Source organism: Dunckerocampus dactyliophorus, chromosome 2 (assembly GCF_027744805.1).
Source record: "Dunckerocampus dactyliophorus isolate RoL2022-P2 chromosome 2, RoL_Ddac_1.1, whole genome shotgun sequence".
Classification (NCBI taxonomy): domain Eukaryota; kingdom Metazoa; phylum Chordata; class Actinopteri; order Syngnathiformes; family Syngnathidae; genus Dunckerocampus; species Dunckerocampus dactyliophorus.
Window position 1 is genome coordinate 43,413,234 of NC_072820.1, and position 16,343 is coordinate 43,429,576.

At 38.2% G+C, this 16,343-nt stretch overlaps 1 protein-coding gene across 1 annotated transcript; it reads left to right on the plus strand.

Moving 5' to 3' along the window:
• The first annotated feature begins 32 nt into the window (after positions 1–32).
• Positions 33–11,251, plus strand: dhrs7cb (dehydrogenase/reductase (SDR family) member 7Cb). The gene is made up of 7 exons (XM_054757195.1): positions 33–196; positions 2,344–2,500; positions 6,822–6,934; positions 9,397–9,607; positions 9,676–9,768; positions 10,727–10,888; positions 11,035–11,251. The coding sequence occupies exons 2-7, from the start codon at positions 2,347–2,349 to the stop codon at positions 11,241–11,243; spliced, it is 942 nt and encodes a 313-aa protein (XP_054613170.1). The 5' UTR covers positions 33–196; positions 2,344–2,346; the 3' UTR covers positions 11,244–11,251.
• Positions 11,252–16,343: the final 5,092 nt, after the last annotated feature.

Below are 16,343 nucleotides of genomic sequence, written 5' to 3' on the forward strand. Positions count from 1 at the left end.
GCTATTATAAGCAACTGGTTCTACTGGACACCAGTGGGTCAGAGAGACAAGCAGTGGCAGTGTAAATGGACGGTGGACGTAGAGGGAGGAGAAGGGCCGCTGTTACCTAACTAAACCAGAAAAAGCCTGCCAGTCCCACTGAAGGATTAGCTCCCTCCGCCGTGCCGTAAGGAACCAAGAATAACAAGGATTACAGGTGTGTGCGTGTGTTGTGTGTTGCCAATACATGTGCTTTTCACAAGATGAGTAACCCACTGGGTCTAATAATGTGTCAATCCAAATATGGAGCTGAAGTGAACATTTGACATCAAGAGCAATCACGTGTGTTGGGATGAATAGGAATATTTGTGAGGTTAATTAAAATGACTTTATTAACAGTTAATCCAGTGTTTATAATTGTGAGCTAGAGGCTTCCCTTGAGCTATCCAATGATAGAATTTAGGAGGTGGCACAGGGGAGCATTCTGGGGCACGTCCAGAATATATTTAGCTGTTCTTTAAAACACTTTAAATGGTAAGTGTGCTGACTTGGTCACAAAATGGAAGTTCTTCACACATACAGTAAGACAAAAGAGAAAGTTCTTTGTTAGTAAACGTTAAGGTAAAAACGGTTCTTTGCTTCCACTTACTTTAAGTAAAAGTTTTATGCTTGCACCCAAAAATTGTGCATACACAAGGTCTAGATTGAAAATTGACACTGGAATAGTGTGGAAGATCAAAATTTCCCTAATTTTTCCAGAATATTTCCCTTATTTTATGATTCATATGTTAGCAGGCAGATTTACCTCAGCATCATTTAAAAATAAAAATAAACTCATTTTCAATTAGATATACTGTATTGTAAGATATTACTCTAATTTGCTTTGTCACCTGTAACACAAAGCTAAGATGTGGATGTTAAAAATAAAGTCACTTTAGTAACATAAAGTTGAAATATTAACGAAAAAAATAGGCTTTTTTTTAAGTCATCATATGATGAGAAACAAACAAAACAACAAATAAATAATTAATGACCTTTGTAAAATTAGGCTGCAGAAATAGTTATAATGATAGAAGATAAAATCAAAATATTGTGGGAATAAAGTCCTGATTATGAGAAGAAAATTTACAAGAAGAAAGTTGAAATAGTTGAAAAAAATAATAATAACATGAGAAATATTCTATATATAATATATATAATATATTACAATATAATATAATATTCTAATATATTATATTATATATATATATATATACACATATATATATATATATATATATATATATATATATATATACACATATATATGTATATGTATATATATATATATATATATATATATATATATATATATATATATATATATATATATATATATATTATAATAATATATTATAATATTCTATATATAATATGAGAAAAAATATGTCATTTTAGTTGCATAAAACTTAACAATTAAAGAAACTTTTACTTTTTAAAATTTTGAGTATTTTATTCGAAACAAACTAAATAAAATAAAGTTGTAATTTTTGGAAAATTAGGTTGGGGGAAAATTTATAGTCAAGTTATAGTCAAAATATTATGCTAATAAATCCATCCATCCATTTTCTATCTTCTCCTAATTAGGGTCGCAGGGGTGTGCTGGAGCCTATCTCAGCTGACTTCGGGCGACAGGCGGGGTACACCCTGGACTGGTCGCCCACCAATCGCAGGGCACATATAGACAAACAACCATTCACAGCTAATAAAGTCATAGGAAAATACAATTTACCGAGATTATTTAAGAAGAAAGTTTAAATAATTCGACTTTTTTTTTTTTTGAAAGGGCAAAAATTGGGGGAAAAAGTTCATACAAATTATATGCTTTTTCACCTGTATCACGAGGCTGAGATGTAGTTTTTTCCCCATAACTTCTTAGCATATCTACAATTGTTACTTTACAAATATCAAAGTGGCCTTTGCATCCTTTCATTTTTTAATATGACCCTCACTGGAAAAAGTTTGGCCACCCCGATCTACAGCATGTAATATCAGTCAGTATATGCAAAGCTATCTGGTTATTAACAATCGATTCATTTTATTTTTACAATATGCCGAGGGACAATAAAAAAAGAAACAACGGGGCAAAAATGGTACCCGGGCCCCACTTTGAACACCCCTGGTCAAGAGGATATTTTCATGTTAGACTTTAGAGAGAGTGTTCTTGATGGATGTTTGTGTGTTTCATCTCGTTGGCACTGTTGTCATGAAAGAAGAGTAGATAAGTGGCATGCCTGGAGAGACCTAAACCGGATCAGAAGTGTTCTGTCAGCAAGGTTGTTGTTGTGTTTTCTCACAGTGATCCTTTGTTCTCTCCTCCTGCAGAAAATGGCACTCCCGTCAGTGATGGTATTGCCCCTGCTGACTGTCGTGGCAGCAGGGGTGTATTACATCTACACTGAGGTTATGCACTACATGGCCAAGTCTTTAGTCCGAAACAAGGTGGTGGTCATCACTGATGCTGTCACCGGCGTGGGAAATGGTAAAGGATTTTACTTCATGATTAAAATTTTACCATACTGTAATAGAGTGTTTCCCAACCTTTTTTGTCTTGTGTACCCCCAGAGCCTTTTTGACATACCATGATTACCCCCTCACTCATACGTGTTGATAATTCTCCCAAAGTAGAATGTAACCCAATTGTTATGATTTTGGCGCAGCTGTGCCACAGGTTATTGTCTACCTGGGGAAACTACAGTAGTTGTAGCGCACACGTTCCATTTTATTGTTCGGCTTAATATGAAATGACTGAGAATATCTACTTATCATCTTGGAAATAATGTATTGCATGTTTCCACATACCCCCTGAAATTTGCTCACGTACCACTAGGGGTACGAGTAACCCTGGTTGGGAATCCTGCTGATTTGATTTGATTTTTTATCTCCTATCATTCCAGCATGTTCAATTCCAACATGTTCAGTAGACATGTGAAAATTAGTAATGACTGAGCCATGATTAAATTAAGAGTAGCAGAGAAGATGTAAAAGAATGGGAGTGATAAGTTTATCAGCCTCTTTGATAATAAGATAAAGACAAATGCCCTATCCAGTGGTGTGAAAAAGTGTTTGTTGCCTTCCTGATTTCTTTTTTTTTTTTGCATGTTTGTCACACTTAAATGTTTTAGATCATCAAACAAATTTAAATATTAGTCAATGACAACACAACTGAACACAAAATGCAGTTTTTAAATGAAACATTTTATTATTAAGGGCGAAACAAAATCCAAACCTACATGGCGCTGTGTGAAAAAGTGATTGCCCTCCAGTTAAAACATAACTTAACTGAGATTATTGAGATCTATCAGTGTGGAAAAGGTTATAAAGCCATTTCTAAAGCTTTGGGACTCCAGCGAACCACAGTGAGAGCCATTATCCACAAATAGCGAACAAATGGAACAGTGGTGAACCTTCCCAGGAGTGGACGGTCAACCAAAATTACCCCAACAGCACAACGATGACTCATCCAAGAGGTCACAAAAGACCCCACAACAACATCCAAAGAACTGCAGGCCTCACTTGCCTCAGTTAAAGTCAGTGTTCATGACTCCACCATAAGAAAGACACTGGGAAAAAATGGCCTGCATGGCAGAGTTCCAAGACAAAACCCACTGCTGAACAAAAATAACATTAAGGCTCATCTCAGTTTTGCCAGAAAACGTCTTGATGATCATTGAAGATCTTTGGGAAAAAGTTGAACTTTTTGGAAGGTGTGTGCCCCATTACATCTGGCGTAAAGTAACGCTGCATTTCAGAAAAAGAACATCATACCAACAGTAAAATATGGTGGTGGTAGTGTGATGGTCTGGGGCTGTTTTGCTGCTTCAGGACCTGGAAGACTTGCTGTGATAAATGGAACCATGAATTCTGCTGTCTACCAAAAAATCCTGAAGGAGAATGTCCTGCCATCTGTTGGTGACCTCAAGCTGAAAGCAACTTGGGTTCTGCAGCAGGACAATGATCCAAAACACACCAGCAAGTCCACCTCTGAATGGCTGAAGAAAAACAAAATGAAGACTTTGGAGTTGCGTAGTCAAAGTCCTGACCTGAATCCTATTGAGATGTGGCATGACCTTAAAAAGACGGTTCATGTTGGAAAACCTTCCAATGCGGCTGAATTACAACAATTCTGCAAAGATGAGTGGGCCCAAATTCCTCCACAGCACTGTAAGAGACTCATTGCAAGTTATCACAAACGCTTGATTGCAGTTGTTGCTGCTAAGGGTGGCCCAACCAGTTATTAGGTTTAGGGGGCAATCACTTTTTCACACAGGGCCATGTAGGGTTGGATTTTTTTCTCCCTATATAATAATAATAAAAAGTTTTATTTAAAAACTGCAGTTTGTGTTGTGTTGTCATTGACTAATATTTACATTTGTGTGATGATCTGAAACATTTAGGGATGACAAACATAACAACAACAAAAAAAAAAGAAATTAGGAAGGGCGCAAACGCTTTTTCACACCACTGTATGTCTGTTAAATATGCAGGTATAGGCTAAGGTTAGATCTATTTCGGAAACAAAAAGCAAGACCAGAGCTGCATAACTTAAAGAAGGAAAAAAAATGTCAAAACCACTTGTGACCAGTGGTGGAGCTACGTGGTGGCCAGTAGTGGCTGTGGCCACCCTGTGGCTGTGTACCCCACCTCTGGCCCTAAGTCAGCTGGGATAGGCTCCAGCATGCCCCTGTGACCCTAATTAGGATAAGCAGCATACAAAATGGATGGATGGAACTTATTTCCACCCCTATGTGGGTAATGGTCTCATCTTGAAACATTTCTGGCCCCTCCCTTACTGTTTTGACCCCTGAAAACCCACAATAAATAGGTAGACGAGTATCGCTCCAGAGTATCGTTAAGGATCTGAGAGATGACATCACCACAATCCAGACTACTGTCAAGATGTGAAAGAGGGAAAGACATCACTATGTCAAGTAAATGACATGCTAGAAGATAAAATATCAGCTCTCAAGAAGCAGAATGAAGAGAAGGAATCCATAGTGCAAATGAAGTGTTGAATGGAAGAGATGGAGCAAAGCACAAGCATGAGAATAGATGAGACGTGCACGGCAAAACGAAATACAAAACAGTGCGGCTGAAGCAGCGAAGTAAACTGAAAGGAACCAAACCTTTACATGACTGAGCAGAGCAAAGTGCAATGCCGACATAGCCAAGAAAGCACGCGACTTAAGGAAGCAGGAGAAAATACAGTGCACCTGGTCTCCTAACTCACTAACTAAAATCTACATCAAGCTAAATGGAGGATCGGATGAAGCCAGAGTACTTGTCAACAAATAAATCATTGAACTGGACAAATATTAAAGATCACATCAACCGGATTTTAAGGTAAATGAAAGAAGCAAAACACAAACAAAAAATTATGCTGTCTGATGGAACATGTTAACCGCAAAAGCATTAGTCATCATGTAGTATTTGTTTAACAGTTTAACTGCAGTCTTAGAAGCCAGCATTGATACTGAGAAAGGAATGGATTTTGAACTGAACTAAAACATCAGAAAGAACAAGAGTGGAGGAGGAAAAATCTGAACTACATAGCGGTACACAAAATGTCACCTTCAATTGATAACACCCTAGAACATGGGAGCCCAAAATGCAGGCCAGGGGCCATTTGCACCTTGAAGCTTGTTTCTTTTTAGCCTGCTGCATAGTCCACAGAAATAATTAAACACGGCCCACTTTAGAACATAACGCAGAAGCTTTAAATGGCTCATATACGACTGGCCAAAAATGACACCTGCATAGTATGTACACTCCTAATGAAAATTTTCAGACCAGTTGAAAAATTGCAGGAATTTACATTTTGCACTGCTGGATCTTAAGGAGGTTTTCAGTGGAACTTCAAAATGCAAAAAGAAGAAATGGAAGTGAGACAAAACAATTTTGAGTAAGCAGTTCATTGCAAACAAGCATTAAAGTGAAATGGGCTGTTCATCAGTTGATCAAAAATTTAAGACCGTAGCGCAAAATACTCCAACCGCCCCCCTGAAATAGCAATAAAATGTTCCAAAGAAGACTAGGCAATGAGTAGCTGTGCCATTCTTGCTAATCACCTCAAATATTGGTTTGGGTATGTTGATGCCAGTGTAAACGTCCCTTGCCATCCCCAAATGTTCTCAGTTGGAACACACAGGATGGTCCAAAAGAGTGAGGGTATACCTCTGGAAGAAGTCCTTGTCAGACTGGCATTGTGAGCTGCAGCGTTGTCCTGTTGAAATAGCCATAGTCATTACCACACAGACGAGGGCCTTCAATCATGAGGCATGCCCCCTGCAACATCTCCACATAGCCAGCTACCGTTTGATGCCCCTATAGAACCTGAAGCTCCATTGTTCCGTTGAAGGATCATGATGGCACCCCCTCCACTGTGCCGTGTGGAAAACATCACAGGTGGGATCTCCTTGTCATGCCAGTGACGTTGGAGGTTACATTTTTTTGTCATCAGAGAATAAAAGTTTCTTCCACCTTTCAATGTCCCATGTTTGCTGCTCTTGTGCAAATTCCGCTGACAATTTAGAGTCGCCAATTAACCATACATGCATGTTTTTGGAATGTGGGAGGAACCCGGAGTACCCGGTTCTCCCCGGCAAACTCCACACAGAGGTGCACAACGGCAATTCGAACCCAGGTCTTTCCGATCTCCTAACTGTGTGGCCAACATGCTAACCACGAGGCCACCGTGCGGCCCAGTATATACCTTGTATCTTATAATAGATATAATACTGCATTAACAAATGTATATACACTCTGCATTGTTGTTTTATTAGTGTCTGATTGTTGTCTTTCAGAGTGTGCTCATCTCTTCCATAAGGGCGGAGCCAGGCTCATCCTGTGTGGGACGAACTGGGACAAGCTGGAGAGTCTATACGACTCTTTAACAAATGATGCTGACCCCAGCGAGGTGAGGGGAAAACAAGTTCATACAGTAATTAAATAATTGCTTCTATTTCTGTTTTGGCCAAACATGCAGTTGGCACAAAAATTAAACTAGGGCTGCTTAACACATAAGTTAAACGGGCTGCATCTTTGCTTCAACGTCACCCCGTCCACCGCCTCCATTTCCGCGCTCATCACTGCCTAGCCTGGACAACACAATAGCAGGACATCCTCTGCGACAACACAGGCCACAAGAAGAAAGTAATAAGCACATAAAATGTATTCATACATTTCAAAGAGAACGATCCACATATGCAGGAAAGATACAGGATAAGCCACAAAGTAGAAACAAATGCACTAAAAAGAAACAAGGTGCACCTATAGTTATGTTTGAATCAGATAACAGTATTATTCCATGAGCCAATTCAGTCATGTGATGCTATTCTTGCATCGTACATCTAATATATTACTTTATGCAGTTTATTTCATTGATTTACCCATGACTACTGCTCAGGCACAGCTCAGCTGCAGTTGTTATCCCTCTTCAAAAATCCATTTGGATTTTATGAGGGAAAGTAATACAACTGAAAATGGACTCGTTTTATAAAGTTATGAAAGATATGCCATAAAAATGCTTTAAATAAATTATGTAAATCTACATTAACAGAGTGAAAGATATCCAAAATAATACATCCCATTGGTATTAAATGTCTCTACTTAAATGTAATTTAAATTATGACAAAATCTAATGTTTTTATGGCAAATCATAGAATATTCAGGGCAATATGTCCACAGTATTGGCTGCGGTATATTTCGGGAAGGCTTTACTGTATTTTTGCAACACTATAAAAAATATAGTGTTATTCAATGTAATTCAGCTGGTAATGTTTTTCTTTGCATTGAGAGGGAATTGATCTCATGCTCGCTGAAAGAACTTCAGCTATGTGAATCACCCCGCTGCCCAAGGTCAGTCTGTATTTTAGTAAAAACTTTGTTGGGGGGCGTCAACAGACAAAGTAACATGGAAGGTATTTTACTTGTCAATAAATGTCACGCATTTCCTGGTAAATTGTTTGTTGATTACTAATTAGCATTCTATATCATTAGTATAAATGAGTTAGCGCCATTACCACGTTATTTTTAACAGCCCTAAATATGACATAATGTACCTCATTCTGCGACTGGCTGGCGACCAGTCCAGGGCCTCTCGCCTGAAGTCAGCTGGTATAGGCTCCAGCATACCTCCGCGACCCTGGTGAGGATAAGCGGCATAGAAATGGATAGAAAATGGATGGATGGTTCCCATGTTTGGTTATAGGGTGCAAATATTTGGGTTCTTTTGAATTCCACCTAGCATGTGAAGCTAGAAAAAATATTGGAAAAATAATCTACATAGCTTTGCAACATGTTTACAGTAAATTAGCTTTGTTGCTGAGTATACGGTAGAAAACAGCACATCAGACAGCAGTAAATTGTGCTAAAGTATTGCTGGCATGCACAATACCTAAGTGTTAAGTGCTCCAACATTCTGTCCGTAAACATGCCACTGATTGTGTTGTTTTAAGTACGAGTTAGTCAGTCGAATTAATAATTGAGTCTTTTGCGTAGCTATACACTGAAGTCCCCACATTATTGTAATTTCTGCTGTATAAGCCGCTACTTTTTTCTTAAACTTTGAACCCTGCGTTTTATACAGCAGTGCAGCTAATTTATAGCTACGTTCTAATCTCCTTTACTTCAGAACTACTACTAATTGTTTAAATACTGTGCCACTCGCAAAGACAGTGAGGAAACGGGGGCTCTTTCTTTGGCAGGAGCCAATCACGAGGCATCAGTGAACTCACGACGAGCTTGTCAACCCTTGTCAACCCAACCTGCAGGAGTTCATTACTCAATATGACAGTCTGACTCACGGTGTCATCTTACAAAGAATTCTAAACTTATCACACAGCAACTTAACACTCAAAAGGTAGCTAGGAAATATACAATACAAGTACCAAGTACGAGTTTAAAATAAAAAAAAATAGATTTTAACGTTTTCCCCTAATGCATTTCGTCCAAGCAAAGCATTTCATTGGTGCCTGCTGGGGTGCTGCAATGATCTCAGCCTCCCTCTGGGCTCCTCTGGCTCCCTCTGGTGGACAGAGGCAGGATTGCAGGGCCTCGGCAGCCATCCATCCATTTTCTATGCTGCTTGTCCTCCAATGCAATGCTTTGCTCGGACTAAATGCATTATGGGAAAACCTTAATATAGAGTTTTTTTTTCATTTCAATCTCATATTGGTACTAGCATATTTACTGTGTTAAGTTGCTGTGTGATGATTTTAGTGTTCTTTGCAAGATGATACAGTGAGTCAGACTGTGCGGCTTATAGTCTGGTGCGGCTTAATAATGTATAAATCTGTTTTTCTCTCTAAATTTAGTGGGTGCGACTTAAACACCGGTGCGTCTTATACATGGGAAATTACGATATATGTCTCTTCACAGACATTTGCGCCCAAGCTGATAATCCTGGACTTCCGTGACATGGAAAGCATGGAGGATGTGGTGGCGGAGGTGGTGGACTGTTATGGTTGTGTGGACGTGTTAATTTGTAACAGCAGCATGAAGCTCAAGGCTCCAGTGCAGAGTGTCTCCCTGGAACTTGACAAAAACATCATGGACGTCAACTACTTTGGGCCGACCACTTTGACCAAGGGTGGGGTTCATGTACAAGTGAGAAAATACAGCAACCAGATTTAGTTGTAATCTAATTTCTGATAACAGGCATTCTTCCAACCATGATTCCAAGAAGATCGGGACAAATTATTTTGGTCAACAGCATCCAAGGCAGACTGGCCATCCCCTTCAGAAGTTCATGTGAGTCATAAACAAGAACAGGACTGAATTCATTGCATTTATATGCATAATTCTACTCCATGATGAAATCAGCATGACCAAGATAGTGTGCATACCCCATCACATTTTGAATGCTGGTCAACTGGACCAGATACTGACTGGTTTTCTGACTCCCAATGCAGTAAAACTGCACATTTTGGAGTGGTCTTTTATTGTGGCCAGCCTAAGGTACACCTGCCGCACCTCAGAGGTGGATGGATTATCTCGGCAAAGGAGAAGTTCTCACTAACACAGATTCAGACAGATTTGTGAAGAATATTTGAGAGAAATAGGCCTTTTGTGTGTGTGGATTGTTGTTTTCAGACCTTTGAGTTCTGCAATGGGAGCAAAAACAAAAGTGTTCTGTGTGTTCTGTGTGTTCTGTGTAAATTTAGTGATTGATAACAACAACAAAATCATAGATATTTGTGGAAATAAACAGAATAGAAATGACAACTATCAATCCCATCATGTCAGTATCAATCTGATAGTGATACTACCATTGGTATCCATATTTCATTACAGCATTAATCCAGCTTTTTGGAAATTGTTTTGATGGTTTGCGATAAAATGCTTGCAAAACACATTGACCTCGTCCATATTTTGTGTTCAGAAGGAGCATGCTACTGTAGAATGATAGGTGTCAAAAGAACAACACATGGAAGGGTGCTTTTGATGAAAAGGTTGAAGAGCTTGTCGCTACCTAGCACGCCCTTGTGGGTTTTACATGCTTTTTGTTGGAAAAACCACTGAAAATGTGAAAATTCAGACAGCACACTCTTTGAAATGTCTTCAGAACTTTGCATAGCGTTCACATTTTTCCATTTCATACTAAGAACCACCCCTGGTTATTTGTTTTTTGCAGACGGAAGTCATAAAACTACGTTGTGTGCAGTCTGTGTTTGTGCAATAGAAGTATGTTTGTGTTCGCACCAATCAGATGCAGCCTCCAAACATGCAGTACAGGCCTTCTTTGACTGCCTCCGGGCGGAGGTGGAGGAGTACGGGATCACTGTGAGCACCATCAGTCACACTTTCATCGACGCAGCAAGCCAGCAGTCTCCCGAGAACCCCGCCCCAAAACCACATAGCCTGGCTGCATGTGAGTAGAAAAACCGGTTGCTGTGTGATTCATGTAAGTGTATTAATTGCTAATGGTTGAAGAAGATATTCATTATAGATAATAGATAATAACTGTTTTCAAATACATGACTGGTCTGTGTGTAATAAATGTTTGCTTCTCCACAGTTATTGCCAGCCAGCTGACACATGGGGTCTGTCCGTCAGTCCTGGCCAATGAGATTATGCGAACAGTGAACAGGAAGCGGAAGGAGGTTGTGCTGGCCCACCCCATCCCCAGGGTGGCCCTCTACCTCCGATCCATCTTACCCTCTTTCCTTTTTGCTGTGCTGGCTGCAGGAGTGAAGGACTCTGTTGTGGCTGAACAGATGCAGTAGGGGACACATTATATTATATTATCTTATATTATCTTATATTATATTATATTATATTATATTATATTATATTATATTATATTACATTATATTATATTATATTATATTATATTATATTATATTATATTATATTATATTATATTATATTATATTTTATTATATTATATTGTATTGTATTGTATTGTATTGTATTGTGTTATGTTATGTTATGTTACTGTATATTATATTATATTTATTATATTACATTTAATTTAATTTAATTTAATTTAATTTAATTTAATTTAATTTAATTTAATTTTATTTTATTTTATTTTATTTTATTTTATTTTATTTTATTTTATTTTATTTTATTTTATTTTAATGTATGGATACATTAGTGTCTTTTTCCACAATAGTTAAGTTCACAGAGTACTACAAGATGCACGTTTTGGAGTGTGCAATGTATTAACACATTTTGTTGTTCAATCAGTCAATAATATGTGTTTAATAATGTATGTTTTGTTACCCAATTTTGTTACCCAATTTACTCAATTGAATTAATAGTGTTGAGATATTTAAAGTGCCACATAATTTGGGACATTTTACACACGAGTTGTATCACAATCAGTGATTTGCATGTCTTTTACATCCTATTCTCTCTTGAAAATTATCTTCGATGCCGCTTATCCTCACTAGGGTCGCGGGTGTGCTGGAGCCTATCCCAGCTGACTTCGGGCGAGAGGCGGGGTACACCCTGGACTGGTCGCCAGCCAATCGCAGGGCACAAATAGACAAACAACCATTCACTGTCACATTCATACCTATGCACAATTTAGAGTTAACCAAACATGCATGTTTTTTGGACTATAGGAGGAAACCAGAGGACCCGGAGAACCCAGATCTTGCCAATCTCCTGACTGAGTGGCCAACATGCTAACCGTGCCACTGTGCGGCCTAGATAAATAAAACGTAATATAGGCAATAACAATAATAATACTGCTGCTTGCTTAGCATTTGAATTGCTATCGTCAGTATCAGTCAACCATACTGCGTAGCTGTTTCTCATGCGTGCATTGTTCAGCAGCTCCTCTAGAGGGCAGCAACACATGGCCCTCATGATGCTGTCTGGCTCTCATTGATGAGATTGTTTAAATTGTTAGTAACTTTTGCTGAGTTTGGCTAATGTCAGTCCAAATCATTGCTTATTTGTGCAATACAATAATATTAAAAAAAAGATGAAACACTGAAAAGGTCATGAGACCTTACACACAAACATTTACACAATCTCCAGTAATACAAGACTAAATTTGCCACCGATTTGCATTCATAGGTCCAATATTTGCACTGCGGCCCTGTCTTTATGTTTGATGGTGTCTGGTTAGTTACATGAAACAACATTGATTAGGTTGATACTTTACAATGGCAAGCATGTCTGACTGCTGTGATCAGGGAGACACAATGTGTGTGTTCCCTTGTGTGTGTATTTGTGTATGGGTTGTATATGGACATCAAGTCCAGCTGGTAAGCGGGAGGCTGTCCTCTAGGTCAGCGTCCTCCGGGGGGTTCAACATCCTTTGTCTCCAGGGCCTCCGGACAGGAATGTGTCTCTGATGTTCACATGAATAAATACAGTTCAATGACATTTCCATGTGTCACACAGGGAAGATGTCTACAGAGTACTCAGCTGGACTCTCCAAATTGGCATTTTTTTTTGCCTTGTCACATTTGCATCTCACAGCGAACCGTCAGATCATACATGTTTCATTGCAGGATGAGGGTCAGCCCACATATGAATCACATAAAGTCTACAAAGACAGCGATAAGGCGCATGTTGTATGATATGCATGGATATAGTAGGATTTATATCAGACAAATGTATCACTGTGTACAGTCATTTCTTTGAATGATTTGAGCCTAATCGTTTCTCTCAATCATCACTCTCAGTCCTCTCATGAACAATATGTTGGTAAGGCCCAAACATGGCGAAAATGATCGTCCTCAAGCGATATCGAAAGTGATGCATCCTGAATGTGCGTCATGACTTATATATGAGAATTGCCTCAGAGGGACGTCTGCAGCTCCGAAATGGTCTTTCCATGAGCGGGGTGATCACCCTTATCAATTTTTAAAGCCCAGGTTATTGACACTAACCTGACTTATGGAGGTTATGTAGAGGCCATGGTAATGATTCCATAATCATTCACGTACAACACCAGAGGGGCCGGCTCTTACTTTAAATTATTGGTTGATAGCAGGTTTTATTGCTCCAACTAGAGAATGCAATTTAATTAAGGAATTACGTAAAGTACGTGGGAATGCTGAAGAGCGGATGCAGAGCTGAAGGGGAATTCCCGGAACGTCCTGAATGAGCCGAAGTCGGCGACTGAATTCTTGTCACGGAATTTGTTGCTGAACAATTTGGAATTTATTTGATTCGTTTAGAAAAGTGAAAGTGAAAAACTTGTAAATAGTGTTCATTCATTTTGAATGGGAGTTTGGTCACTGAAGATGTGGAATTACAGAAAAAATGGAACATTTCAGAATGTGCCAAGAGATAGGCCTACAGAATGTGCTCAACACTTACCGTACACCAGGGTTGTCCAAAGTGCGGCCCATGGCTTTCATTGGTCCGCCGCACATTGTTCAAATATAAATCAACACGAAAAAAACCCCTCCAACATAGGCAAAAATGAAAAAATCAGCAGTCATTTTAGTATAGAATAAAGTCGAAATATTAACAGAAAAAAGGTCCTAATTTTACGAGAATAACGTTGTAATATTATGAGGAAAAAAATAACCCCATCGTTGTAGCATAAAGTTGAAATAATAAACAAAGACGTGATTTTTTTGAAGTTGTAATATTGTGGAAAACAAACAAAACAACAAATAAAATTGTCATTTTTAGAAAAGTAGGTCATGAAAAAAGTTACAATGTTATGAGAATAAAGCCAAAATACTATGGGAATAAAGTCATAATGACGAGAAGGAAATTAACAAGAAGAAAGTTGAGATAGTTGAAAAATAAAATTGAAAATAACAAATGGAAAAAAAACAGCGGTAATTTTACGAGAATAAAGTCAAAATATTAAGATAAACAACTCTTAATATTACGATGAAAAACAGCATCATTTTAGCAGCACGGAGCTGAAATCTTAAAGGAAAAAAATACGCTATTTTTTAAAAGTTGGAATATGACAAACAAACAAAGCAAAAAAGTTGTATTTTTTTTAACTAATTTGGGGGAAAAATTGTATAATATTATAGGAATAACATCAAAATATTATGGTAATAAAGCCATAATATTACAAGAAGAAAATTTAGGAAGTGAGAAGAATGTTTTATTATTTATTTATTTATATATATTTTTTATTTATTTGGGAAATAAAACAAAAAAAAAAACATAAAAAGTCCGAAGTTGATACAAATAATAGCATTTTTCACCTCTATCACAAAGCTGAGATGCAGGTTGTGTTTTTTTGTGTTGCTTTACAAAATACCAAAGTAGCATCCTTTCATTTTTCAGTATGTGACCCTCGCTGGAAAAAGGTTGGACCCCTCTGACTTACACTTACAGTGCCTGGGATGGTTGGACTCAGTCGAGAAATGTGGAAGTCGTAAGAGTTTACAACTAGAAAGACAATTTGAGTGGATTATTTAAGCAAAAATGTGTGATTTTTGGAATGTGGTAAATTGTTAGCCTGATTGTCTTGACTTTGTGAATTAATGGAAAATTTAGAATTTCTAGAAAAAAGGTAATTTGGGGAATGCAAAAGTGGCAAGCCCTGAAACACTTTGACCTTGGAATGGTTTGAATCCGTTAAGGAATGCAGAAGTAGGACGATTTCTCCATTCATTTCATTGAGATTATTTGGCCCCAAAACGTTTGCCGTCCTTCCGTAGAGAGGAAAAGCCAGCCTTTTTTTTTTTTTAACTTTACTGACGTACACAAACAGCAGTTCTGGCTGTTTGAATGAAATAAAATGAAATGCATGTTTTGAAGTCGGAATGAATTGAACTGGTTGAGAAATGTGGAATTCCCAAAAATTCTCCATTCATTTCACTGGGAATTTTTGGCCCCCAAAAAATGGAATTCCGGGGGAAAAAAACTGACATTTTTGGAATGTGAACGCAAAAGGCCTGTTATGTTCTGAATGAGCTGAACATTGTGACATTGGAATGGGTAGAATCAATGCAGAAACGTGGTGGTCATAACAATTCTCCACTTTAAAGTGTATTTTTGTCACCGAAAATGTGGAATTAGGGAAAACTGTGAATTTTTGGAATAAGGAAAATTGCTAGCTTGAATGTCCCGAAAGAGGTACATATTTTGACTTTGGAATGAATTGAATTGGTTGAGAAATGTGAAATTGGGAAAAGTTCTCCATTCATTTCAATGGGGATTATTTTCCATGGTCATATGTTTGGTTGCATAACCCCGTGATGCGGTGATATGGCAGCAGGTATGATCGATAAAGTCTTTGATAGGTCTTTAATAGGTCGAATATACGCAACCCGAATGTTCAGAGTGTCGTAGCATATGTCAAAGAGGCCTCGCATTTGAAAAAATCGTAATTGCGCTGTTCACAATGACATGAAAAAAATCAGATGCAGCTCATTCATTTATATTCCATGCCGTTTGTCCTCACGAGGGTCGCAGGGGTATACTGTATCCTACCCCAGCTGACTTTGGGCGAGAGGCGGGGTACACCCTGGACTGGTTTGCCAGCCAATCCCAGCAGATACAGGTCAAAAAATGGGAACTGACCTGCAGTGTGAACGCAGCCTTTGTGTCTGGAAAGAAAAGCACTCTACATTCCAAATACATGAAGTTCATTTTAAGTAACATAACACAAATGTGTGGAACCGCTTGGCAAGAAAATATTGATTAAAGTCACCGCTTCCTTTCAGTTTCACTTTTTGAGTGCTTTTTATTTGGTTTGAGTGTGATACCACCCACAACAGACTTGTGAAGTTGTTGAATAAATTCTTTTTTTTTGTGTGTGATTTATCCATTCTTTTTACTAATTTAGAAAGATATGGATAAATATTTCATGAAGCTGACAAAAGAGCATTATTAGAAATGTAATGATCATAGGCCCACTCAATCACAGTACCCTATTACCA

Bases quoted from the DNA above. Each gene is read 5' to 3' on its own strand.
- dhrs7cb (XM_054757195.1), top strand. From the start codon at position 2,347: ATGGCACTCCCGTCAGTGATGGTATTGCCCCTGCTGACTGTCGTGGCA. The intron at 2,501-6,821 runs GTAAAGGATTTT...GTTGTCTTTCAG, and splicing joins TGTCACCGGCGTGGGAAATG to AGTGTGCTCATCTCTTCCAT. The intron at 10,889-11,034 runs GTGAGTAGAAAA...GCTTCTCCACAG, and splicing joins ACCACATAGCCTGGCTGCAT to TTATTGCCAGCCAGCTGACA.